The 27,954-nt window shown below is 40.3% G+C and overlaps 1 protein-coding gene across 8 annotated transcripts in view; it reads left to right on the forward strand.

The window, feature by feature from the left end:
• Window positions 1-1,741: 1,741 nt before the first annotated feature.
• Window positions 1,742-27,954, forward strand: part of PER3 (period circadian regulator 3) — a 57,152-nt gene continuing 30,939 nt past the window's right edge. For 7 of the 8 annotated variants that reach the window (XR_016018521.1, XR_016018522.1, XR_016018523.1 and 4 more), the window contains exons 1-13: window positions 1,742-1,880; window positions 2,197-2,588; window positions 3,016-3,161; window positions 3,983-4,098; window positions 5,345-5,546; window positions 9,565-9,613; window positions 11,317-11,459; window positions 12,733-12,811; window positions 14,351-14,457; window positions 14,706-14,862; window positions 16,209-16,314; window positions 17,261-17,389; window positions 17,959-18,085. Coding sequence is in view for 4 of the 8 variants with exons in the window: in XM_019746756.3 (XP_019602315.3) it covers window positions 2,410-2,588; window positions 3,016-3,161; window positions 3,983-4,098; window positions 5,345-5,546; window positions 9,565-9,613; window positions 11,317-11,459; window positions 12,733-12,811; window positions 14,351-14,457; window positions 14,706-14,862; window positions 16,209-16,314; window positions 17,261-17,389; window positions 17,959-18,085 (1,540 nt within the window). In the remaining 4 variants the exon portion in view is untranslated. The remainder of the gene's footprint in view (window positions 1,881-2,196; window positions 2,589-3,015; window positions 3,162-3,982; window positions 4,099-5,344; window positions 5,547-9,564; window positions 9,614-11,316; window positions 11,460-12,732; window positions 12,812-14,350; window positions 14,458-14,705; window positions 14,863-16,208; window positions 16,315-17,260; window positions 17,390-17,958; window positions 18,086-27,954) is intronic. The other variant, XM_088790098.1, reaches the window with a different exon arrangement.

Consider the following 27,954-nt stretch of genomic DNA (forward strand, 5'->3'; position numbering starts at 1 on the left):
CCTTTATCAAAACATACCATCCCCGACTTGCCCATAAGTTCATGTCACATCCTATACAGCACTGCTTAAATCAGACGCAGGAGTCACCTTTGATTGCTCTCTGCTTCTCCCAACATATATTTCAATTCATTGGCAAGGCTCTGTGCGCTCAAATGTATCCCAAGTCCAGTCTCTCCTCTCACCACCTTTACAGGCACCACCCCCCCCAAGCTATCCGCAGCCCTCTTATAATCATCAGCGTCCCAACTCTTAACTGTCTCCTGTGCAGCCGTCTGACATACAAATCACTGTCTCGTTTGCAATCTTCCTCTTTTCATTACTATTAGAAAAAAGTCCAAATCCATATCCCTAATTACAAGGCCCACCATGTTCCGGCCCTTCCTAACCTCCAGACCTCATCTCACACCACTCTCGCTCCCCCACTCTATGCTCCAGGCAAGGTATACACTTTCCGTTTCTCAACAACAAAGCTGCTCTGCTTCAGGGCCTCTGCAAGGTGCTTTCCCGCTGTCGGGTCCACTTCCCCATCCCCTTCTCACACTCAGGTTTCAACTTCGCCTTCTCAGGCAGGCCTCTGCTCACTGGCCAACGTGCTTATTGCCTCCTTCAGCCTGCTCTCCTGTCCTTGCTACTCCTCATGCCACTGGCTTGTTTTGTGTCCTACATAGATAGCACTTTCCACTTTCTGAACTTGCTTTATGAAGTTGTTCATATGTTTTATGTCAATAAAATATAGACTCCTTCAGTGGCAGGGACTTTTGCCACCACTCTATCCCCAGGGACCACAATCATCCCTACCCAGACGTGCACTCAATAAATACTTGTCGAATGAATGGATGCAATTTGAAAAAACAGCTTCAGAGGAGAGATCGGCCATCATTTGGAGAAATAAGGTCGTTTATCCAATACGTGACATGAACAACTGGCACACTTCACAAGAGCCTTCAGACTGGTGTTTCCAAAAGGTTTCTCTACGCCTTCCTTTTCTGAAACGAGTGCCTTTTACATACACTTGTCTCCCTACACTTGCGAAGTGAATCTGTAACTTTAGGAAGACCAGGGAAATGTTTAAATTTCGAGGTCAAAATTACGTTTCTAAAAATAGGGTTCGACTTTTCCTGCGCTGCTCTACCGCTGGGGTCCTCCAAGCCTCTCACCGAAAGAGCTGGCGGGACCGAGAGCAAGGTTAAGAAAGATGGAAACAATGGGAACCCGAGAAGACGCAGAGAAAGCGCTCGAATGCCCAGTGCCTTTCTTCCGGCCGCCCAGGGGGATCCCCATCCGCCAGCCCCCACGTTCCCTACCAGTCTCCCTACACCCGGGTCACCTGCTGCCTCGCTCTCCGCCCCGCAGTCGCTCACGTGGAGGCCGCGCCAACCCCGCCCACCCCCGCCGCTAGGGTCCCGCCTCCCCGTGAGTGGCCGACGGAACGTCCAATCCTGCCACGCTGGCTCCAGTAGCCACCGCCGCCCATCCCCCGGAGCCGTGAAGAGGGCCAGGCACTACACTCGCGCGCCCAAGGATCGAGCCACCGCAGGGCCCCTCCGCCCCAGCCTCCACGCCAGCCTGCCGGGATTGGCCGAGCGCCGCCCTCCGCCCGAGCGCGGTTGTTATGTAAGGGACTCTGGGAACCTTCGCCCCCGCCCACTCGCCTTCGGTTATGTAACCCGGGAGCCCCAGTTCGGGCCCCGCCTCCGAACCAATGGGAGCCCGCAGAACCTGCGGCGGTAGCCAATCGTGAGGCCGGGGGGCGGAGCCGCGTCACGTGGCGTGTGGGGGGCGCGGCGCCGGTGGCTGCCCGGCACGCGGCGGGCCTCGGGACTCCGCCGCGGGGCTGGACTGGGCGAGCGACTGCACGAGGGGCTTGTTGGCTGCGGCGGGTGAGTGCTCGTATCGGGCTGGGAGACCTCGGAGCCCGCCGGCCGCGCGGCTGGAGGTTGCCCGGAGCGTGCCCTCCGCTCTGGGACTGGAGGCGGGGCGGCGCCGCTGGACCGGGCACCTGGGGTCCCCGGAACTTTGTGCTTCAAGTTGCCCCCTTCCCGGAGTCCCGTTTCTGGGTGCACGCCGACTTGGGTGAATCCGAGTCTGGCCCGCGCTGAGGGTCCTCTCCAGGGCTGCCCAGCCGGCGAGCCACAGCCCGGTTTCCAGCATTAAATTGTTGCACGTTTGTCACCTTTGTCTCCCCTCACCCCCCAGGCTGGATCGCCAGTGCGTGGAGACATCCAAGATTGTTTGGAAATACTGGAAAGGAAAGTGCCTTCTCATGAGCAGAGAGGAGTAATTGCCGCTTTGTAATGACTGATAATTTTCTCTAATGCAATGGCATGGACGAAAATGAGGACAAATTTCTGTCGCTGATTGCAAAATAAGAAAGAAGCAAGCAACGGATTAAGGGCTGCAGAGCAAAAGATGGACCCCTGTGAAGATCTAGAAGTGCCCAGCGGTAAATCTCATCCCTCCAGGGGGAATGAACCTAATGAACCTGAAGGACCACAGGCCAGAGGTGCCGAGGCCCTGGGAAAAGAATCGGATGAGACGTGGAGCCAGAAATACCAACTTCAGAGCAAATACCTGGAGAGCAGCCACAGGTGATACTTACAACCTGATTTGTTTGTTGTTCTTTGCTGAAGTGGTGAAAGGGAAAGGAGCGTTTAAATCTTTTTATTTTGTTTGTAAGTCTAGGAGAAAGTTGAGAGAGCACTTTGAATGAAATGCGCTGGGAAACTGAAGAAAATTACCAAAGAGTACCAGAAGCAGATAAAAAGCAGTTAAGGAATCTGAGTTGGGGCTGAAGTTGGGGCTGAGTTGGGGCTGAATGAGACAGTGGAAGATGTTTGACGCTGACCAGTTTCTTTGGCTGGGCTTCTCCCACCTGTAAAAAGGGATCAACCTGTGAGCTAGATGAGTTGATCCACGTGGATTAAGCACTTGGAAAGTTGCTTGGCACATGCTAACGCTGTTCCATAAAAGTTGGCTGTTATATTTGAAAGTGTGGAGGTGCTTTTTATCTTACAGTGAACAGCAAGATCGAAACAGAGTTTCTGAAGAGCTTATAATGGTTGTTCAAGAAATGAAAAAATACCTCCCATCAGAGAGACACAATAAACCAAGCACTCTAGATGCCCTCAACTATGCGCTGCGCTGTGTACACAGTGTGCAAGGTAAATGAGCAGGGGAGAAAACAGTCGGCGCTCAGAAACATCGGTCAGGCCACATGAGTTGTCAGTGTGCTTTTAGTCACAGAAATGTTTTGAGATTCTTATGGTGCTTTATGCAAGATGAGCAGATCTATGCTGATTTGATTAGTGTCTTCGTTTCTGAAAGGAACACCAGGAGAACCTTGTGTAATAATCATAGTTTAGTAACTGCAATATTTCACTGATTTGGTACAGGAAGTAGAGGTTAGCATAAGACATTTTGAGGACTTGCTTTATAAAGGAGCATTGTCTTCTATGGGTATGGGGGGGTGGGTGGAAATACATTTGACGAAATGAAATTTACCTTATCCTGTCATACATGTACTTTTTTAAATCAAGAATTTACCAAATTAAAAATGAACAGTTGTAAACACTTTTTTCTCTCTGACTTTTCTTCTTGGGAATTCATAAAGTGCTCGACTCTCTAGCCCAAACCTCTGTGGTTTCATATATGACACATGGTTCCTGAATACTGGAGTCATGTTTCTGCCATAACAATGTCCTGTGTATGTATTTGGAATTTTCGGTTTCAATACCTTGTTTTAGTACCTTAAACGTACGTGTCTTGCTCCTTGGGATCTATAGCATGCATGATTCATAAAATTCAAAATCTTAAGTTTGCACAACTATCTGCATTTTAGGTGAAAGAAAAAAATCTGGTTTCGAGGAAAACACACTGAGGTGTCCTCATCCTAAAAAAATAAGCCAGCTTTAATAGCAACAAAAATGACTTACAAAGATACTGTTTTCACTGGACTGCCTATTTATTTTCCTGTGTTTCTTAGCAAACAGTGAGTTTTTCCAGATTCTCAGTCAAAATGGAGCACCTGAAACAGATGTGATCACCTACAGTCTTGAGGAGCTGGCCACTATTGCTTCAGAACACACTTCCAAAAACACAGTAAGAATTCACGAATTTTGCCATCTCAACCTGGGTGATTTTTCTTAAGTGTACCTAGATGTAGGTTTTTAAGATAAGAACTCAGAGTTTCAGTAACCACAGATGGAGGTAAACAAATAGGAGAAAACTGCCAATAAGGCCCTTGCCAGAGGAAAAGAAAAGTCTGAGGACAGGAAGCTGTGCGTAAGCGGTGGTTTGCTTTGCTTTGGTCATGAGGTGCCTTTGTCTCCTTAGCATCCCTGAGTTCTCTCAAACTAAGAGAAAAAGATAACACTGCGGAGTAATTTCCTACATCTTATTCTAATCTCCGAATTGTTAATTTCTATTTATGTCATTCTTAGTTCAATACCTACTACTTCATGTTGTAACAACTGGATTTTATAGAACAGGTGAGTTGTGATGCTGTTCTTTTTCATAAAATTTTGGAAGAGACATTTAGTATATCATTTTTGAATCTCTTCACGTTGACAGAATAATTAAGCCTCATGTTTTGTTGATACAGTGGAGATTACTTAATTTTATATTTAGGCCTCAACATAATTATAATGTAAGGATTTTATAATGTTGGAACGTAATCTCTTCCTAATACTATGATAGTGCTTATGTTACTATCTGGTGTGTTCATAGTGCTGTCATAGGTGCCATGGAGATTTAAGGAAAAAAAGTTTAAGAAAGCATTTCCCCTTGAAGATCTTCAAAACAAAGCCAGAGAAGAAAACATAGGCCAATGATAGCAGATACAAACAGTGGTTGATGATAACACAGTTATATTTCTGTCTAATGGAACACATTAGAAACATTGTTACGTAATGAGGTTTGTAAAAGACAGCGTGTTGGAGGGGAGTCCTGATCTTCGTCTTGAAGCCTAGAATGTGCATTGGTGAAGAGAAGAAAGTCCCTCTAGGTGTAAGGCACAGTTTGCAAAGGATAGGGAAGCAGAAGTGTCTGCATGGGCACGCGTGTGTGCACGTGTGCATGTGTGTATGTGTGTGTGTTGTATAGGTGTTTAGTCAGTGTAGAAAGAGCTGGTATATTTTTTGGTATAGAAATCAAACCTTCAGAAGGTAAAATGCAGGTTTTACGGTGATAATTAAGAAGTATATTGGAGAGAGTTGTTGCCTTTGCAGGATGTGTGTGTGTGTTTCACGCTGTTGATCATGGTAGAAATCTAGAAGAAGTTGACCTTTCAGGGAACATTGCTTGTCAGTATCTCAATATTTGCATTTATTTTCAATGTTTTTCATAGGATACCTTTGTGGCAGTTTTTTCATTTCTGTCTGGAAGGTTAGTGCACATTTCTGAACAGGCTACCTCGATCCTGGGTTGTAAGAAAGATTTCTTGGCGTCCTCTCATTTTGTTGAACTGCTCGCCCCTCAAGATGTAAGGGTGTTCTACACACATACTGCCCACACTCAGCTTCCCTTCTGGAACAACTGGACCCAAAGAGGTAACAGGACCAATATTCAGATGTTTATCTCGCCTCATAAATATCAGTTTCATTCTTCCAGAAATAGCTCAGAAATTAATGCATTATTTAGAGCTGTATGGGTTTTCTTTTTTATTTTAAAAAGCAGAATGTGATGAAAATAGCATCTGAAATGCTTCTAATAACAGAGATCCAAACAAGTTGTTTTCCTTTAGTCAACTTAACGTACAGATCATAAATATGGTTTGATCACCAGGAGACTGTATAGCAGATTAATTACTATAAAGACAGGCTCTGTTTCCTTTAAGTTAATAAAATTCAATGCTTTTCCTCTTATATTGACTTCATTATTTCTTTGCTTTGGAGATAAACTTCTGATGGTTAGCTTTCTTTTCCCCTTTTTCTTGTCCCTAGAAGTTCACAAATCCAATTTTTCTTATGCAATGCTTATTTTCCAGAACTGGGGACGCCTGCTCAGCGTTGTCTTTGTCACATTCAGTCCTGTGTGATCTTTAAATAATTCGTCATTTATTTTTTAAGTCACCTTTCATTACTTATTTCATGTTCTTTGTGAAGAATCTCCTAAGGAGTTGAGTGTAAATCATCCTTCTTTTCAATTCCTAGCCCTTTTCTCTAATTTTTAAAAAAATTTCTCTCTTTTTTTTTTTTATTGTAGAGAAACACATTAACAGAATTGACCATCTTAAGCATTTTTCAGTGTACAGCTCAGGAGTGTGAAGTACGTTCACGTTTCTGTGACACAGATCTCCAGAAGATTTTCCTCTTGAAAATATAAAGCTCTGTACCCATTCTGAGTTTTTAATCCAGTACTTGGTTCTGTGAAGAATGGTCTTGCGCGCTTCTTTTTTCAATTATAGGCCTCTGCCACATCTTTGGTGCGCATTTTAGATGAGCTTCAGAAAACATGCCTGTCATCCTTGCTTGCTTCCAGCTCCCGCTCTCGTGTTCCCATCACTCAGAAACATTGATTTCGTTCCTTTTCCTCCTTCCTATATATGTGTTTCCAACTTCCTTGTCCATATTTGTTTCTCCACGTTTATTAATCACTTATTCCTTCCATCAACATTTATTCAGCAGTCACTGCAGGCCAGGAACTGTTCTAGATGCTGAGATCCAACTGTGAGCAGAGCAGACGTGGTCCTGTGTGCCCCCCGCCCCCCACTCTCATCTCCCGGTGTTCTCCTTCAGATTTGCCTGCAGAGTCTCAGTCTTATCTTTCCAACCTTTTTATCTTTGCTGGTTGCTCGTTGCTATGTATTTTCCCCCCATGTAAAAACATGCACCCTGGAATTGTTGTCTTTTAAGCCCCAAAATGTACTTCATGAAGACATGCTGTCTGTCCATTAATAGTTCACTCCTCATGTACTTTTGCCTCCTGAACCTCACAGACTCAGACTCTTCCTGAGAGCATTTGCCGGGCTCCACACAATGTCGGGGCTCACGTGTTCTTCCTCTGTCCCTTCCTTTGAGCTCAGAGGACGTTGTGAGGACATAGGGAGCTATCAGCTCAGCTGCTGTCAGCGTTTGGCCCTGCATTAGAGCGTGTTTCAGCTTTTTGTCTGTGGTGCAGACCTCTCAGAGCGTCTTGCGCACTATTTCTTTAGAGCACACTTCCAGAAAGAAGAATTCGCACATTCCAGCCGGGGTGTGGAAATGCTTGTGGGCTCACGTCTACTGCTCGAGCTCACAGAGTGGCTCTCGGGTACGAGACTCCCTGTAGGCAGTTGAATTCAGGTGCCTGATGTACGAATTGTGGGAACAAGTTTACCTTGTGGACGAGTTGCATTATGTTCTATGTGCAGAGAATTTTAAGCTAGGAATTGGGAGGACTGAGTTTTAAATTGAGTCCTGTCCCTTCATGAACCTCGGAGGCCACTTAGCTTCTCAGTGTAGAATGAGAGTAACAGTTTCTGGCCAAGCTCCTGATGTGGGCTGCTGTGAGAATCAAGCAATCGAGGGGTAGGGAAAGTACCTTCGAGATCTAGAGCATTCCACAGCATAAAGAATCATCGTAATTGCTGCTCTCTATTGACCAGGCACTGTTTGCCACGGACTCTTCTTAATGTCTTAGTGCATTAACTGATCGAATGAATCTTCACCAGAACCTCGTGAGGGGTAGATCTGCTCGTCATCCCTGATTGACAGACAAGGTTGGCTGTTAGTTTGGGTGCCCCAGAGGCAGATGCCAGGATGAGATCCGCTGTGCAGGAGACTCGGGGAGAGGGAGGAGGAGAAGGTGAGAGGAGCCCTCCACCCGCAGTGCAGGGCTGACACTTGTGGAAGGAGCAAGAAGGAAGGAGGACGGGGGGAGCAGTCGGCCTGCAGCACAGCTGAAAGGACAGCGTGGCCAGGCAGCCAAAGGGAAGTCCAGACCACGGTCACGTCCTGGGGGAGTCCTGCGTCTCCACGGAATGGTCTTGCCTCAGTACCCACTCTGTGCACAGGCGATGGCTGAGAGCAGCCCACAGGAAGTTAGGTTCCCTGAAACCAGGAGCCATGCTCTTTCTCAGCCACCGCTGTCACTGAGGCACAGAGCTAAGTGACTCGCTCAAGGTCACACTGCCAATAAGTGTGGAGCCGGATTTCACCTTGCTGGGGTGAGCCCAGACCCCCTGCTCTTGACCACGGCCCACCTGACCGCGTGACTGCCTGGGACTCTTGCTGCCATGCAGGAGAACTGTCCCCAGACAAAGGCGTGCCTTTGAAAGGGGCACCAAGGTCTGGTTCCTGTCCATAGCAATCGTCTCAGGAAATGAGGGGTATCTTTGAAACATCCTGCTCTTGCCCTCATTCCTCCAGGAGCTTACCTAAACCTTAACTGAGGCACTTTCTAGGTTAGGACTAGAGCATAGTTAGAGTAAAACTTCCTGACACTTACTCGATCCAATTCTTCCATTCATTTTTCACAGGCACACTGTAAGAACTGTCTTCTGGTTTCAGAATTCTGGGACTATAACTTTGATAGTTCTGTGAATTTCGATAGTTTGATCATTGGTCCCTTTACTTTTAAACTGGAATATATATGGCTTTTTACCCATGTACATTGTCCTTGATCCTTCGAAAGCCCATTTTCTGATTGTCCCTGTGATCCTTCCCTTAGAAGTGCCAAACCCTGGACCATATTAAATATTTTGGTTCCTATAGCATTTGCGTTGTTTATGCTTCTTCAGTATGTATGTAATATCTTGGCTTTAAGCATTTCCTTGGTTCCTTTAACTGAGGGTTTTTGTGAACAAATGCCCAGAAGGTATATTCAGGGAACTCTAACCAGAAGAAATACAAATAGTCAGGAAATACTTGGGAAGAGGTTCAGCCCCCTAATCTTCCCTAAGAGGCAAATTTAAACATGTCTGAATGACCACCTCACAAGTCAATAATATTAATGCAAAGAAATCAATAAAATTGATGCAAACCACTAGCCCGAGGGTTGTGAGGACACGTGATTAACAACACTGTCAGTTGGTACAATCTTGTGGACTTTAGTTTGCCAACACATGAGAGTCATAAAATGATCGTATCATTTAGCCAGGAATACAACTTTGGAGAATTTATCCAAGGAAAGAAAACAGAGAAAATTATATATCATAAGTATGATGTAAAGCTATAAGTAGTCTAAATTCTCAGTTTTTGAGACATTTCCAGACTATTGCAGTGGAATGGAATATCACCACCAAAATAATTGTCAAAGGATTATTACATTGACGTATAAAGTAACGAAAATGGGCAGGGCAGTTGTAGAAACAACAAGGGATGACGGGGTAGTATGGAGAGACGCAAGCGGGACTCTCACTGTCCCACTGGAGGGTGACTGTTAGGTGACTGTTAGCATAGGAAAGCCCTTGGAAAACACTGGACGCGACTGGATCTCCAAGTGAGGAGAAATGGTCCTATTTTCATCAAGAGTACCTCTCGGGAAAAGCAGTTTATTGTTTGTGTGGTGACAGTGTGCCGTTGTCTGGAAGGGCTGCTCTGCGGGGTTCTCTGGGAAGGGTGAGTGACAGTGTCTCTGTCTCCACAGCGTCCCAGTACCAGTACACTCCAGTGAAGTCCTTCTTCTGTAGGATCCGGTAAGTGGAGGGGCTGGTGGGGGCGGAAGCCGGGACCGCGCTCTGCTGTGATTTAGCACTTACTTGATCCTCTTCTGTTCAGCTAGGTCTGTTGTGGATACAAAAGACAAGCCTTGCTTCTTGCCGCAGAAGTTTGTATTTTGGTTGAGGGGAAGGAGCATATCTTCACAACAAAAGTAGATAATGCAATAGGAAAAAAGGTCAGAAAGATGATTTTCACCCAGGGGCATGTCAGAATCACTGGAGGTTAAGTACACTTTCGGATGACCAGGGTTTGGGGCTCCTTTGTTTCTGTTGCCTTCCTTTTTGTTATTTGATCACATTTAAAATTTTTGAAATTTTGAGTAACTTTAGAGAAAGCAAGATAGGTATATTTATGAGAAGGATTTAAAAGGATTTAAACTAGAAGAAAATAGACCAAAATTTTAATAGGAGTTGATTTCTGGCAGGACTCATTAGGGATTTTTTTCCTTCTAAATTTACAGATAAGTTAATGTTATATTAACCTTAATGTTACTTTCACAATAAAATGTTGTGACGTCGATTGGGCATTGATACATGAGTCTGGAGTTAAGGGGAGAAATCCGGGCTAGAGACAGATATTCAAGTCATCAGCACACAAATGGCACTGAGAACCCTGGGGCTGGAGGAGCCTGGAACAGTCATTTCCAGAAACGGGAGGGGAGCTGGAAGTACAAGGACAGATGCTTGTTGGTCAGTAGCAGGAGAAGGCGCTCGTGTCCCAGTGACAGAAGAAGCAAGGTCACAGTTGAGACTGGAGAACTGTGAGAAGACACTGGATGTGAGGAGCGAAGAGAAAGCGAGATGGGGAGCGGGCTGTGGACCCTCTGGGCAGCTACGGCCCCACTGGGATCAGCAGTCCCATGTCAGCGATGGGAGGAGAGGAGAGGGGGCATGGTTGCTAGGCATGGGCAGGTATGACTTCAGTCTGGACATTTTGACTTTGAGGGGATAGTGGCATGAATGTCCAAGTAGAAACGTCCCTTGGGCAGCTAGAGCAATAAGACAGGGTGAAAACCTTGGTAGTTGTGCATCAGAGCCGCCCTACCTAGAGAGCTTGTGTGGCAATGCGAAAGCGGGGGGGGGGGGGGGGGGCGGGGGGGGGGCTTGGTGCACGGGGCCCAGCCCTGCCATGGCCCCTCCCGAGCCATGAGCCTCAGGGAGCACTTTACTGCCCACAGCGTCCTGCACCAGGGAGCGTGGTGTGTTCGGCTGAAGTAATGAGATGGATGAGTCTTTGGAGTCTAGGAAGGGACGACGGAGAGCTTGGCACATGATCACAGGGAACCCAGTTTTCTGCCTGTGGCACTCGGTTTAGACGTGTGACACGAGTGGTTATGCCTGTCCCCCTTCACAGCAGAAGTGGGAAAGTCAGACTGGCTTGGGGCCTGGAGGTCAGGAGAAAAGAAAAGGAGTGACCAGTTCTGTTTGACCCTCCCCGTAATCCACGCTACTTCTCCGAGAACCTCCTACTCACTGCGTAACAAAGGAGTATCATTGCCCTTGGGTAGTGAACATTTAAACTGAAGTTCCCCTTCTTTTTGAAATAAATATGTTTAAATGTTTGAGATGTGGCCACAAGTCTCTTGGGAATGCCCAGTAAAACATTTGTCCCAGCTGTGTGTCCCGGTGGCCTCACTGGATGCATCAGGGCCGGCACTGACCATTTTTACTCTTTGCAGTGGAGGTGAAGACAGACAGCAAGAGAAGCACTACTACCCGTTCCGGATTATCCCCTATTTGATTCATGTACGTGGCTCTGCCGGACCAGAATCCGAGCCCTGCTGTCTCACCCTGGCTGAGAAGATTCATTCTGGTTACGAAGGTAAGTGAGCGTGTCTGCTGTGGGGTCAGAGGCAGCCTGTCAGCATGTCAGGTAGGAGCCCGAGAGCCTGTTCCCTGCGGCCGGCCAGCGGCCGGCGTGAAACATGGGAGTGCGCGGGCCCTCAGCGTGGCCCTGCTCTCTGAGCGTTTGCAGCTGCTTCTCCTGCCATCTGTTTACTGACCTTGACCTCTTGTGCAGTCCTCTTTTTCAAGGGTCTAAGCATGGACTTGCCACAGGTAGTTGGTGCTCTAATCCTTTCTCCGCCGGTGACCATCCTGTGGCCTTTGCGTCTCTCTTGTGTGAAATAATCACTGAAGTTGTACAGCGAGGCCACAAGAATGAATTTATGTTTGAAACGGCCAGGTTTTTACTGTGTGTAAATGTAGACTTTTCAGTATAGTTTATGTCTTCTGATGGCAGAACTATATTTTTAAATTCACACATTAATACAGAAACAGCTTCCTTTTGTTACAAAGAATTACGCTCCATTCTGCTATAATGTGGCATATGCTTTTCTAAAAATGATCATCCTATGAAAAAAAAAAAGTTGCACGATAAAAGCCACAGGGCTTATAGGAAAAATGAGGTCGGGGCACAGCACTCAACCACACATTACAAATAAGACAGGGATCTAATAAAAATGATAACTCAGTTTTAAACATGGAATGATTAAGAAATATACAAACACTCACCATGGAATGCCCTGCAGTTTGCATGGGACGTGGGTGTTGCGATGGCTGCAGCTCCTGAGTTATTGCAAGGGGTGAAAGGTAGGGTGTGTGAAATCCGACAGGAAGTTCCAACATTGGGTGGGACATGCGTGTCTCATAGCACACGTGGTGCACAGAGGTAGCAGAAAGGTGTGGGAGGTGTGGGCATGTTTTTGTGTGTTCCTAAGCGACTCCATTCAGTTGGGTGTTTTCTGCATTCACCTCATGTTTCTTGCAAATGAAATCATGTATAAGCAAATGCAAAGTTAGCATTATGCTCAAATTGTCCCCTAATCACTACATTTTCCACGCAAGCTGTAGCAGAACTGACCATGCTAATGTTATTACACAAATTAAAAATGCTCGTATACTGACATTTCAAACCCTACGTGCTTAGTTACATACAACCACTAAATATGACTCAACTTTTTCCAGTCCTAAACTGGAAGTTACTCCAGCTTTGACTATTAGATTAATTTCATACAGAAATTTTGCTAGCAGTTGGTTACTTCAGTAGATGGTTAAAGATATTTGCCTTTAAATGAATCTTTCTATTTTTGTAGCTCCTCGAATCCCAGTGGATAAAAGAATTTTTACCACAACACATACTCCAGGGTGTGTTTTTCTAGAAATAGACGAAAGGTACGTACTTCTGTAAGCACGAAGGAAATTTGTTTTAGAAAATAAACAAAAATATGAAAAGGTTTACATATGTTTACATACATCTGTATTACAAATCTGATGTCTATCCATTTGCCTATTTGATTTTTGTTAATTTGAAATTATTTGTGTTTTCTAAATTTTTAATGTCAGTATCTCATGTGTTATACTTCTAAGATTTTGTTAGATTTGTCAGATTTCACAGTAGTCTGCTTTAGGTAAGTCAGGAATTATTGTTCCATTTTACAGAGGGCAATGAACCTGGTGCCCAATTTGCCAGGAATGTTTGTGTATGTAATCGTACTCGTTGAAAACGACTACTGTGGGCTCCTAGCACCTGTTCCAGTGTTATTTCCACTAGACAAGTGCTTCTCAGACCAGTTTGTGATGAATTTTTTTTTTTTGTCTGAAGGGAGGGGGAAATAAGATTTTTTGTGTGTGTCAAAATAAATTTATTTTTTTTAAATTATTGTTTATTTTGAACTTACGTTCTTCCTATTCTTTTAGGTGTTAAAACAGTGTTTCTTATTTAAGAATAGTAATAATGGATAGTAGTTAGTGCTTATTGTTTTTTTTTCCTCTTTATTTGGAAAAATAAAGCATTGTTATCCCAACCCGTACCCTCCTTTTCCCCACATTTATTTAAAAATTTTACTTAGTCATGAAATTTAAAAATCTGGGAAACAAGCACCATATCACAATAAGTGTAAAGCCTGGAACACTATGATAGGTAATAATTTTGATTTTTAAAAAATCTTAGCATCTTAAAATGGGTTTATTTACTAATAATTACCCAAAATTAAACAGTAATTGGTGAGATAACTCTGTATAATAAAATCTGTAGAAAGTAAGAAAATTTAACCACAGATATTCTGAAAATAGCTTAAATATATTATGTCAGAAAATATTTGTCAATTTGTACACATAGAAAATGTTGATGGAGTCAGTTCTTTCTGAGTCATCCTGAGTGTCTTGTCATTACTGGTTTTCTGTGAACCGTTATCCTGCAGGTGTCTTTCTGTACAGGTTGCCTGTCTATTTGGTATTACCTTTCAGGGGACATTGTTTTAGTGCACTTTTCATCACACTGTATAATCTGTAGCGTGCTTTATTTGTGTTGCATCATAAACATTTTTCTGTATTATGGTGCGATCTCTGTAGACTTTTAAATGGTGGCAAAGTGGGGGACATCCGGGACCTCTGAGGAACTTGTTAAAAATATCGATTCCCAGGCTTACCCCAGAAATTCTGGCTTAGTCAGCTTGCAGTGAGCCTGTGAACCTGCTTTTTAGTAGGTGCCGTAGATGACATTTCTGGAACACGTGTTAGGTTATGTAACTGTTTCCCCACAGTATGGCACTTAAGTCATTTGTCGCTCTTACAGATGCTGTAATGAACATCTTTTGTGTACCTTTTTCCATATTTAAAATAAAGTATTACAAAGAAGTAGCTTTTAAGAGCCTGTAGAGTGTAGAAGTTACTTGATGCTTACGCTGCTGCCTGTGCTGTGTCTACACCCAGAGCCGTGCCTTTGCTGGGATATCTGCCTCAGGACCTGGTTGGAATGTCTATCTTAACCTATTTGCACCCAGAAGACCGTTCTCTGATGGTCGCCATCCACGAAAAAGGTAAGGCCCTCCTTTATGAGAGAAGGCGGGTTTTTTATTCATGGATCTAATTTTTCATTTTATTTCATATTAGCGCTTCTCATAAGCTCTAATCATTAGAGTTTAACCTTGAACCAGGCAAGCAATGTAATGAAACTGCCAAAACAACTTTTTCTCCTACTATATTCTGAAAACTTTATGAATAAATGCTTAAAAATGACCCTTGTAATATGTGTTGAATTTTAATTTCGTCTTACTATTTTATATAGTCTTGAAGTATGCAGGCCATCCTCCCTTTGAACATTCACCCATTAGATTCTGTACGCAAAACGGAGATTACATCGTACTGGATTCCAGTTGGTCCAGCTTTGTGAACCCATGGAGCCGGAAGGTTTCTCTTATCATCGGTCGGCATAAAGTTCGAACGTATGTCCGTTTTCACATTTTCTAAAACATCTTTTTTTTTTTTACCAAATAATATTCCTTCGCCCACTTACTCTCCTTTGAATCGGTTAACACCTGAACTAAATAAAACACTGATTTTTTTTTCTTAAGTGGTTTTGGAAGACAGTTTAGCACTATGTATCCAGAGCCATAAAAGATTTCTATCTCTTTGACCTAATGATTCCATTATGGGAATAAGCTAAGGAAGTATGCCTAAATACAGAAAAGATTTACAAAGAAAAGACATTTTGCAATGTTATATAATCATAATGGCAGACTTAGAATAACTTAAATGTCCATCATTAAGTAAACTGGAATATTTGCTTGACAGCTTATATTGCTCAATAAAAAATTTTACAGAGATTATATAACATGGGAAGTTGATGTAGTAGATGTAAAAAGCAGCATACAAAATTATACCATATAATTACGTTTAAAACACATGCCCTAACTATGAAACATGAAAAAGATTAGAAGGAAGTAAATTAAAATATAAATTTTGCTTATGTGTGGGATTAGTAGGATTATGGGTAAGATTTTTGTTGTTGTTGTTGCCTTTTCAGAATTTTAAAGTTCTCCTTAGTGAGCATGTAAAACTTTTTATATCAGCCTTCTGCCATCAGATTCCACTAACTTGGAACAGTGCCTGTCACGTCATCAGGGTTTAGAGAATGTCAGTTATTCTTACTGTATATTAGAAAATGAGTACAAGGCCTGTTACAGAGAAGGTCCTAAGTAAGTGTCGGTCCTTTCTGTTCTTTGTTACTCTCCCTGTTGACCTGTCTGCCTCTCACTGTAGATTTAAAATCTTGGGTAATAGGTTTAAAAGGCTCCAGGATATGAGTATAAATGTGAAGCCACATTTTCACCACTAGGGTGTGTTGCAGAATCATCTTTCCTACACAGCTTAAATTATTAGGTACTTGACTCATTGTTATTTATTGTTATTTAGCAAACTTAGGGTGTTAAAATTCCGGCAGTGGGTTACTCCGTTAATGTGAAATTTTGGGACCAGTAGTTGCTGAAGATATTTTAGTAGCTAAGGAGGTTGTCACTGATTTTAGATTCATACAAATATAGTGCTGAAACAATTGTAGAAAGACTAGAATGACAGAGAAACTAAAGAAGCCTGTTAATGTCTCATTTGTTTAATATTTTCTCTACCTCTGTGAATAGAATTTTAGCTTCATATTTTTTATATTTAGAGTCAAAGAGTTGCTGAGTAAAAGCAGATTTATTAATTGACTATTCTATTAAAAATCACTTTAGACGTCATTGTAAGTACATTTTAAATTGTTTGACTCAGACTTTCACTTGGTATCTTGTAGGAGTCCACTCAATGAGGATGTTTTTGCTAACAGAATAAAAAAGACGAACAATAATGACAAAGACATAATAGAATTACAAGAACAAATTCATAAACTTCTCTTACAGGTAAAATGAAAGAGTTTAAAAAACAAACCCCAAATTCCCATAATTGTGTTTTATTTTAACATTCAGTCTTAGTAGTAAAGTCACTTCACAAAAATAAACTCTAAGGAGCGAGAAACGCTTACCCTCTGCGTTCGAGAAATTTTTGTCTTTTTGTTTTTAAATTACATTTCATTCACCTGTTTTCCTTTTGTGTGTTAAATATGGAACATTTTAATAAGAACTCATTTAAAACTGAGTCACAGTAAGGCAGAACTTATTTCTAAGTGAGAGAATTCTTGGGTTCCAAGCATGGTTACCAGTGTACTCAACCTCTGGGTTTTGGCTTCAGCATTTTTAAAAATAATTCCAATTTTAAAGGTAGGGGAGAGGGATTTTGGCAGGTCACAGTATCTCTAATTATAAGGCAAAACTAGGAAAATCTACCTGATGAAAACAAATGCCAAAAGTGATTTCTACTAGAGATTCAGTCAATGAACATGTGAAGTGTTTACTGATGGTATCGTAGAAAACTGTTAGCATGGTAGTTTTCCAAATGTCTTTCATAAAATCTGTAGGATTCATAAAGTATCTGTGAAGTTCTTGGGAAAAAGTATGGTTTATATTTCATTCGTGGTGTCTGTTCTAAACTCAGCACAGAGAACGAGTTTATTTTCATGTTTTGTTAAATTATTATAGGATTGATTTTTACAAATTTTTTTGTTCCAGAAATACCCACTTTCACTAGAAAACTAGACTTTGCCCTTGAACATGACTGAAGTGAGAGAGGACTATTTTTCATGTCAGCATTAGGGTTAAAAGTACCAACCTTCCCACACCTAACTTGGGATTTCAGAAATTTGAGTTGTAATTTCCTGATGGTTTTAGACATGCTCTGAGGTAGGTAAGGCCGCATCTCTCCTCTAACTGCCACGTAGCCAGTAACTCATGGTGGGCCTCCTCCTTTCAGCCAGTTCACGTGAGTGCGTCCAGTGGCTACGGGAGCCTGGGAAGCAGTGGGTCTCAGGAGCATCACATCAGCATAGCGTCTTCCAGTGACTCCAGTGGGCAGTGCGTGGAGGACAGCCAGAAGGAACCGGTAAGTGAGCAGATGATTTCTGTACAGGAGTCATTATCATAATCAGTGTTGGTACCTGTAATGTGTCGGTACGAGTTCTGCACCTCAACACATGACTTCTTAGTATATATTCTTTTTTTTTTTCCATTTTTATTTATTTATTTATTTTAATTTATTTTTTTAACTTTTTTTTAATTAGTTTCAGGTGCACAAAACAATGTAATAGTTAGACATTTATCATTTATATCCCTCACACTTAGGATGTGTTCTTGATTTGAAGACCTTATCTGACAATTGACACCCTAATCCATTTTAGTTTGGGAAAATGTCTGTAAAAAAAATTCCACCTTTGGAAGGTGACCATTGAGTTAATTGTATCCTTTCTAAAAATGAGCACATCTGTGAACAGACTTATTTAAAGTTTCACTGGTACTACTGCACTGTGGTATCCTGGGAAACTAAAATAACATTATTACTGTGCTTTTAGTCATCATGTCTTCAGAGAAGCAGATGGTAAATGTATTTTGTTTATGTATCTTTTAATGTACTTTTTTATAATATTGAAACACTTTATCATTCTTTTCCCTAAGTTGACTTTGCAGCAGGTCTACGCCAATGTAAACAAAATAAAAAATCTGGGTCAGCAGCTGTACATTGAGTCAATGACCAAATCACCAAGCAAGCAAGCGGTGGAGAGGCGCCCAGGACAGCTCGGTGGTGAGTCAGCAGGCAGCCCCTGGACCACCTCCCACGTCTCCCCTCTTCTGCATAGACATAGAGTGTGTGAGCGTAAAGCCATGAACCTTTGCTGCTGCTTTTGATATTTACTTGCCCAGATAATAATAGTGATGATGATGATGATGGTAGCAGCAGATACTATTCTGAGAGCTAAATGGTATTAGAACGTACTTATGCTAAAGAATGAACGTTTCTGATAACACCAAAAAATTCATAGATTCCCCTCATAGGAGCTATCTGTAAACCAAGAGTTAATTTTAGAATACGTTTCAGATAATAAAGTAGATTAAAATACTAATCCCTTCCTGTCACTTCAAACAAGTAGAGAACACTTAAGACCTAAGTTGGATGAAGAACTTGGCTTTTTTCTTGATACATGTGTGTGCTTCTCGAATATGAGGTAACGAGCACTCCATACAAATGGGTCAGTTGTGACAATTGACATGAGTTTTGAAAAGTTAACCTACTTATCATATAGCAGAAGAAAGTTCTGTAACATAGAGATCAAATTACATTAACTTCTAATTTAGTTAACTTTCCTTTCGTTTTTCTCCCTGAATAGTAATAGAATTTTGGAAGTTGTTAGAGGTTTTAGGTACCTAAAATGTTATTAATGGTTTCTATCATTGTCAGATGTGGGTATTTTACGCAGTGGAGGTGAGATGTTTTCTCTAAGGTCAATAATAATAATAGCAGCTATATTTTTGAGGCGTTCATATGATTTACACAACAACAAAAAATCGTACTTCTGCGCCTGCAGGTGATAGCACTGGGAGCCCATAGGATGCCCTCCAGGTACAGCAAGTCGCGGACTTCAGTTTCTTCTTTTCACTTTGACAGGAGGTTTAGCATCATATGTTTCTTCTGTAGATGTAGGGGCACAAGACAGAAATAACAACTTTTTCTGTCCCTTGAAACCATCAGATTCCCTCTGTACAGGAGAGTTCATCTTAAATATCTTTCTTGCTGTGTGCTGTTATCTTGTGTCCTGGCAGAGGAAATTCTTTGGGCAGATTTTAAGTCTAAATTTTCTAAATGTTTTCTTTGTTGTCTGGCTCGGTCAGTGTTACTCGCCACTGCCTTGGCCGAGCACCTCAGGTTGGTGCCACAGTTTTACGTCCTGACCTCTATAGTTTTTCTCAGAGCAGAAATCTCTTTTCCCCTCCTGCTTTATCCAGTTTCTTATCATCTATCATTGGTCTGGTCACATCATCAGTATTACCGTTTGGACGGTTATATGTTTAAGCCAATGTCAAAATTACATCATAAACCATTTTATACAATGTAAGCTATAGCTAACCTGGTGTACTTCTGCTGCTGTTTAAGAAAATGAAAGTTTCCCACTCCTTAGATATGTGCTATATTTGACTCTAACACACATAGGCTGTGACTCGGGGGGAGAAGGAAAATCGGCTGCCGTTAGGTGTAGCTTTGGAGAACTAGTGTTACTTGGGCATCTTGATTTTATCAACATATTAAGACCTACAAGAACTAGCGAAAAGAATCTTTATTACTCCTCACTCAAGAGAAACAAGTATGCAACTTAAAAACAAAAACGTCATAATCTAAATATTAGAGATTGAGTAGAGATACACACTAATGAAAAGGAAAATACTAAATGATCACTGTATACATATTTACAAGGTGCCAGAACCAACAAGAATATCAGGTTTTAAGTTTATATTTCCACTTTTCTTACAAGAGCAGTTTATGCTTTAAAATAGGATAAGGGAAGTTTTAAAAGTTGAGATGGAATTGCGAGGAGCACCGGAGAGATGGAAAGCCCCTTCATCAGCTACAGAGACTGATGTCAGCTGCCAGACAAGCAGTTAGGGAAGTTGAAGATAAGTGAATGTTCTACTTCTTGGGTGATGCAGTGCCTGAGGAAAAGAAATGATTCATGAACTGAACTAATTCAGTGAGAGTGCTTTGGTTTCTGCTCAGGGACTGCTGGAATGAGCACCATTCCAAACTTACAAGGTAAAAAGCCAGACACCTGGCAAGCTCATGGTCTTTCTGGAACCCATCAGAGTGCGGAGGTTACAGGGCAGCCAACAGGCCTAAATCTAAGGAGAGAGGCACACTTGCAGGGAGAGGTGAGATGTGTGCCCTGCATACTGGTGCACTCGCTGACTGAATCAGATAACTGGCACAAGACCTTCTCTGAGGAACAATGCAAAAGGAAGACCAGAAGCTGAAAGTAGAGATGATGGTGGGGGGACAATGCTCTCTAGCAAACCAGCATCACCTGAAACACGAAGTTTCACCAGAGGAATTTAAAAGCTGTAAGACTGAGTGAAACCAGAACAACAACACACTTCAACCCTGGCCTAAACTGAATTAGATTAACTCAAACACAGGCCTAGCAGAAGGAAGGCATGCCCCGTCTCTATTGTTCTACACAAGTTGTTCAGTTTTCAACAAATTATGAAGCACATGAAACAGCAAGAAAAACTGCCAAGAGACAAAATAGTCATCATAACAAGAGTCAGTTATGACACAAATGTTGGAACTATCTGAAGGGGAATTTAAAATAACTGAATAGTACATTAAGGGCTCTAATGGATAAAGTAGGCAACATGCAAGAGTGTACAGGTAATCACAGAATAGAGGTGGAACATAAAAGATCAAATGGAAGTGTTAGAAAGGCTCGGGATGAATACGTATATGCCTTTGATGGACACTGAACACAACCAAGAAAAGAATCAGTAAACTTGAAGATACATAAATAGAAATTACACAAACTGAAACACAAAGAGAAAGAAACACGTAGAACAGAGCATGTTAAGAATTTTGGGACAATATCAAATGAACTAACATATGAGTAATTGGAATCCCAGAAGAAATGCTTGAAATAATGGCCAAGATTTTCCAGATCCAAAGAACATCAAGTACTGTAAATTTAAAAAAGGAAAAAAACAACACACCCACCACAAAATAAAAACAACACACACGTCAGCATGTCATTTTCAAACTGCTGAAAACAGAGAATATCTTGAAAGTAGACGAAAAAAGAAAGATTACATATAGATAGAGAAAAATGATCGGAATTACAGTAGACATTTCTTCAGAAACCATGCACATTACAAGAAAATAAAGTATTGTCTTTAAAGAAAAAACTCGTTGTTTAGAGCATGGTACTGGTAGCACCAAGATTGCGGGTTCGATCCTTGCATGGGCCACGGTGAGCTGTGCCCTCCTTAAAAAAAAAAAAGAAAAGAAAAAGAAAAATCTGTCAGTGCAAAATTCTACAACTTCTGGAAAGTATCTTTCAGAAGTGGAAAGGATATAACGATTTTTCTCAGACAAAAACGGAGAATTTATTACCAGCAGATATATTCTATAAGAAATGCTAAAGAATTTCTAAAGGTAAAAGGAATATGATATGATATCAGACATAAATTTTGATCTACACAAAGAAATGAAAAGCACTGAAAATGGACTAAATGAAGGGTAAAATCAGTTCTACTCTTCACTTAATTTTTAATTGTTGTAAAAGGTAACAGACTAAAGCAAAAACAGTGTTCTGCATTTGAAACAGAGGTAAAATACTGCAAAGGACGGGAGGGAGATATTGGGGATATTCTGTTGTAAAGTCGTCAACACTACATTTGAAGCACTGTGTTATTTGGAGGTAGCAAATGACTAGGCCGATTATTAGAAAAAGTTTTTGAAGAAGTATAAGTAATATCAGTAGAGGCGGTAACATGGAATCTAAAACACCTCAAAATGAAGCAAAAAAGGAGGGGTATGAAAACAACAAAAAACGAGATGGAACAAATGGAAAACAGCTAGCAATATGGTTTATATTAATCCAACTATCAGTAATTACATTAAATGTGAATCATCTCATATACCAACCAGTTAAAGACTGAAATTGTCAAATTGGATGAAAAAACAAGGTGCCTATGCATATTACCTACAAGAACCCATTTTGGAAATAAGAACATAGGTTAAAAAGGTAAAAAAGATACACTGTGCTCACCAGAAACAAAAGAAAGCTGGAAAGCTGTATTAAGATTAGACAGAATAGACTTTAGAATAAGGAATATTATCAGGGTTTCAAAGGGATATTGCATGACAAAGGAGTTGATTCTCTTAGAATATGTAACAGTCCTAAAATGTTTACGCACCTAACATCAGAGCTTCAAAATACATGAAGCAAAAACTCATAAAAACTTGAAGGAGGAATACATCCACAGTGATAGTTGGAACCTGCACCACACCTCTCTTTGTGATTAATAAAATAAGTGGACAGAAAATTAGTAAAGATATCGGAGACCTGAACAACACTATCGACAAGATTGGCCCAATTAACATGTATGAAACACTCCAATCAACAACATAACACATATTTCTGAAGGATGCATGGAACATTCATCAAGATAGACCATATTTTGGGCCATGATACAAACCTTAACAATTTTTAAAGAATAGAAATCATACAGAGTATATTCTCTAACATAATGGATTAAACTAGAAATCAGTAACAAAGATTATCTAGAAAATGCCCAAATATTTGGAAATTAAATAACATACCTCTAAATAACCCACAGGCCAAAGTCTCAAGGGAAATAAAAACGTTTTGAACCAAGAGAATTGAAAAGACAGCATAAAATTTGTGGGATGTAGCTAAAGCAATGCTTAAAGGGCAATCTATGACATTAAGTGTTCGTATGGGAAAAAGAAGAAATGTCTCAAATCAGTAATCTAAGCTTTCTCCTATGAAACGAGAGAAAGAAGAGCAAATTCAATTCAAAGTAAGCAGAAGGAAAGAAATAATAAAGACCAGATATCAGTGGAATTGAAAATAGAAAAAACAAAAATTAATGAAATCTAAAGTTAATAAAAATAAAATGAACAAATCTTTATACTGAACACAAAAAGAAAACAAAAATCACCAATATCAAGAATGAAAGACCCCCACTGATTTTAAAAGGATTACAAACAGCTGTGTCCATAAATATGACAGCTTAGAAGAAATAGACCAATTACTTGAAAGACAAACTATCAAAATTCAATGAAGAAGAAATAGTTAACTAGAATAGACATATCTATTACAGATTGAAGTTAATCTTCCAACAAAGAAAAGTCCTCACCCACGTGGTTTCACTGAAGAAGTCTCTCAAACATTCAAGGAAGTAATAATTCAGTTCTTATGTAGAATATTTCCCAGACATAGAAAAGGAAGGAAAACTTCCAAACACGTTTTATGAACCCACTATTATCCTAATGCAAAAACAAGATAAAGGCATTACAAGAAAACTGCAGTCCAGTATCCCTCATTAACATATTTGCAAAATTCTCAATTACATACAAGGTGTGAAAACACAGTGAATGTTTAAATTTTTAAAAATTTATTACAGTAAAAGTCACATTGCCATTAATCACCCTCAAAATACCCACCCTCACCCCCACTTCAAACACACTTATCCCATCATTCTTGCTACTTTCTAGCAGTTCTGGAAGTCCTCTTTCATGAGTGTCTTTAGTTGCTCTGTCATGGCTGCCTCAATGTCCTGAATTGATTCAAAATGTTTACCTTTCATAGTCATTTTGACTTTGGGGAAGAGCCAGAAGTCACACGGTGCCAGATCCAGTGAATAAGGTGGATGAGGACACATCGTAATGTTTTTATGTGACAGAAATTGCTGTACTAGAAGCGATGTGAGACACGGAGCGTTGTCATGATGGAGGATGATTTACGGCACACTTTAAAACACACCTTCTCTCAACCGTAGCTCACATCCAATTGACTGCACTGAACAAGTTGAAACTTGTCACACTGTTAATTAAGGTTCGATGCCACCACTTCCTGTGTTGAAGATCCCTGCCTTTCCGTTGGGTGGTACTTGGCAGCAGCATTCACTGTATTTTTTTTTGTCACGCTTCATATTAGCAAATCTAATCCAGCAATGTATAAAAAGGACAAATATATTTCACCCAAGTATGATTTGTCCTAGGAATGAAAGGCTGTTTCAATATTTAAAAGTCAATCACTTTCATTCACCATATCAACAGAATAAAAAAGATGAACCATCTGATCATTTCAATAGATGGAGAAAAAGCGTGTGACAAAATTCAACATCCATGCATAATAAAAACTCTCAAAAATTAGAAATAGAAAAGAATTTAGTTAACCTAACAAAAAAGGCATCGGCAAAAAATCTAAAGCTGATGTTAGGCTTAATGGTGAGAGAATGCTTTCATCTTAACTTTGGAACTAAGTGAAGAATGTCCCGTCACCACTTCTTTATACCATCAAACTGGAAGTCTTAGTCAGTGGAGTAGGCAAGAAAAAAAAATAAAAAAACAACAGATGGGAAAGGAAAAAAATAAAACTCTATTCACATATGACATGATTGTCTACATAGGAAAATCCTAATGAATCTACAAAAATTCCTAATTTTGGCAAGGTCACGAGATACAAGTTCGGTATATAAAAATCGAATTTCTATATACAGAGAAAAACTGGAAGCAAATGTTTTAAAACTAACGAAAACCGGAAGTACTTAGATGTAAACTAACAAACTATGTGAAATATGTATATGCAGAAAACTAAAAAACACTGATGAAAGAAAAAATATTTTTTTAAAGAACTAAGTAAATGGGAAGATATGCGTATTTCATGTTCATGGTTTGGAATATTCAGCATATTTGGAATATTCAATATTCTCTCCAATTTGATCTGTACATTCAATGTAATTCCAATTAAACTCTCAGCAGGACTTTTTTTCTGTAGATATCATCAAGCTGATCCCCAAATTTATATGCAAAGACAAAGGGACTAAAATAGTCAAAACAATTTTGAAAAAGAAAAACCATGTTGGAGGACTCCCACTACCTGATTTTAAAGCTTACGATGAAGTTACAGTAATTAAGACTGATGTTCATGAAGGGATAAATCGGAGGAACAGATTAGAGTCCCAAAGAAGACCTGCACTAATGTGGTCAATTAATTTTTGACAGAGGTGCAAGGTCAAGTTAGTGGACAAAGGATAGTCTTTCCAACAAATGGCACTGGATAACTGGACAACCATATATGTAAAAAAATGAAACAACACATATGTTACACATTTATACAAAAATTCATTCAAAATTGACCAAAGACCTAAATGTAAAACTTAAAACTGTAGACGTCTAGGAGAAAGTCTTTTTGATCTTGAGTTTGGCAGAGAGATGTGTGACATCAAAAGCATGATCCATAAAATAGAAAAAAATTGTTAAATTGGACTTTTTCAAAATTAAAAACTTCTCTTTGAAAGACAATGAAAACACAGAATATTTGCAAATGATGTGTACAATAAAGAAATTTTATGCAGAATACATAAAGAACTCTCAAAATTCAACAATAAGAAAACCCAATTTAAAAATGGTCAAGAGATCCAAATATTTTCCAGATGTTATACGGATAGCAAGTAGTATATGAAAAAAATGCCCAAGTTCACATAGAAACCTCTGTGAATGTTTATGACACTTTCTTCAGACTTGCCAAAACAACATAGATGTCATTCAGCAGGTGAATGGATAAACTGTGGTACAGTGCACTATGACCTATTAATGAACTTGATTCCTACAGCAGAATAGATGGATCTTAGATGCATTTTGCTAAATGAAAGAAGCCAGAACCAAAAGGGTTACATGTAGTAGTATGATTCCATTCTGGAAAAGCATTTCTTCTGGGATGCACTGTATCTGGAAAACAGATCAGTGTTTGCTAAGGGTAGGGAAGGAGTTGACTGCAAAAGGGCAGCTGGAGGGAAGTGTTTGAGTGATGGAAATGTTCTCTTTGTTACTCTAGTGGTGGATACATTGGTTAAAAACCATGGATCTGTACACCTCATCCTACTCCAGAGTTCATAGTGAACCCACATGACATACAGGCAAATAAATCTAACTATGTTACAAATGAATGATGTGAACATACTGACAGGAGTGGGGAAATAAGGAGCTGTATAGCTTAACTGGCTGCCCTAGGACTAAACACGAAACATAAGTGTGCACAAATACTGCAACCAACTTGATAAACTTGTTTCTCACGAGAATGTAGGTTAGCAATTCTGAAGCCACTTTATATGTATACTAGGGTTGAGCAAATAGGTGTGTACGTTATAGAGAACCATGACCAGATTCTTCCTTATCAGAGAAGGAAGTTACAAATAAGCAAGGAAGGAATGTTAGCATGAACTCTGGTGCTGGATTTGAGTTAAAGGTGTCAGCATGAACACATGCCTTTTTGTTTAATGGGTGGATGGATGGATGGATGGACAGACAAGGGTTAGTATATGTACATGTATTTACTAGTTTGTCCATTGAGAGGACCTGTAAGGAGGGACACATTTAAGAATGAGCATATCTAGTTCCCAGGTTTTCGTTTCTAAATGTTTTTCCAATAAAAGAAACTAGAGCCAGGATGTAGGAAAGTGCTCAAGAAAAACAAGGGGAAAGGTAGAGTGTCAAAAGGACACAGGAGACAACTTGAAAGAGCACCCAATAGCCAAAATTGGAACAATTTGAGCAACAAAGTAAATAATGGTAGTATTGGATTATAACCCAACAAATAAATATCCAGGAGTCCATGCTGATAAATAAATGATTAGATGAATAAATAAAAGGGAAAGGAGAGAAGGGAAACTCTTGCTAATAGAAAAATGTTGATCAATAAATGTAGAGGGAATGGGGACTATAGAAAATTGCTATTAGGATGCCTGAAACTTATGCACTGCTGGTTGTCATGCCAAGTATATCGCAGTAAAATTGAATGAGAAGAAAAGAATTCCACTGTAATAAGTGCTGAGGGGAGTATCCTCCAATGAATGCTAGAATTAGATGAAAGGTTTAATTCTGGTTTTATATCTATGTAAAATTTACTATCTTTAAGTGAATAGTTCGGTGCCATTGAGTACGTTCACATTGTCGTGCAGCCAGTAGGTGAAAGTATGAGAGAAACAGGATATCTGCATGGTCTGAAAGTATTTCTCTACAACATGTATTGTTTACGTTATTTATTACATTGTAAAATAGTAACTTTGCGTAGAAGAAACCTGGCAGATACCGCCTTGATCAATGAGCAAGGTTAACACACCAGTACTAAAATCCTAGCAACATCACGTAACCCTGGCCTGATGCGAAAGGAAGCATTTGCTCTTTGGTGGTAATCGCCCCCAAGCTGATCATGAGAAAATATCAGAGAAACTCAAATTGAAGGGTGTTTTACAAAATTCCTGTCCCACTCTTCAAAAGTGTTGAAATCATGAAAGCTAAGAAAAGGCTAAGCAGACATTAAGAACTAAATTCAATGTGAGATCCTGGATTGGGTCCTAGAACAGAAACATGACATTTAGTGGAAAACAGGTGAAATCCAGACAGTCTATGGTTCAGTTAGTAGTGTACCACTGTTAATTTCTTAGTTTTGTTCATTTTGGTTATAGAAGATACTACATTCGTAGAAGCTGGGGTAAGGGTGTATGGGAACTCTGTACTATTTTTGTAAACGCTTTAAAATTATTTAAATTTTAAAATATAAAGTTAATGACTTAATGTTAATTATTCATTTTTCCATACTTTCCTCTGAAAATAAGCCTCTTTCAAGCAGCTTTATTGATCATGACAACAGTAGCTAACATTTTTTCACTCAACCTCTCAATACTTGACCTAGTTACTCCTTTCTTGAAATAGTTTCTGTTTTTGGTTTCCATGACACCATACTTTGCAAGATCTCTTATCTTTCTGGATTTTCTTTTTCCGGTCTCCTTTACTGGCTCCTCCTTCTCTACAGAAAATTTAAGTCCTTCAGTGGTCCAGCCTGAGGCCTTGTTTCTTCTCTCTACCCATGTTCTCTGATATGT

The sequence above is a fragment of the Rhinolophus sinicus genome, chromosome 14 (genome assembly GCF_057876585.1).
Source record: "Rhinolophus sinicus isolate RSI-liver-muscle chromosome 14, RSI-T2T, whole genome shotgun sequence".
NCBI lineage: Eukaryota > Metazoa > Chordata > Mammalia > Chiroptera > Rhinolophidae > Rhinolophus > Rhinolophus sinicus.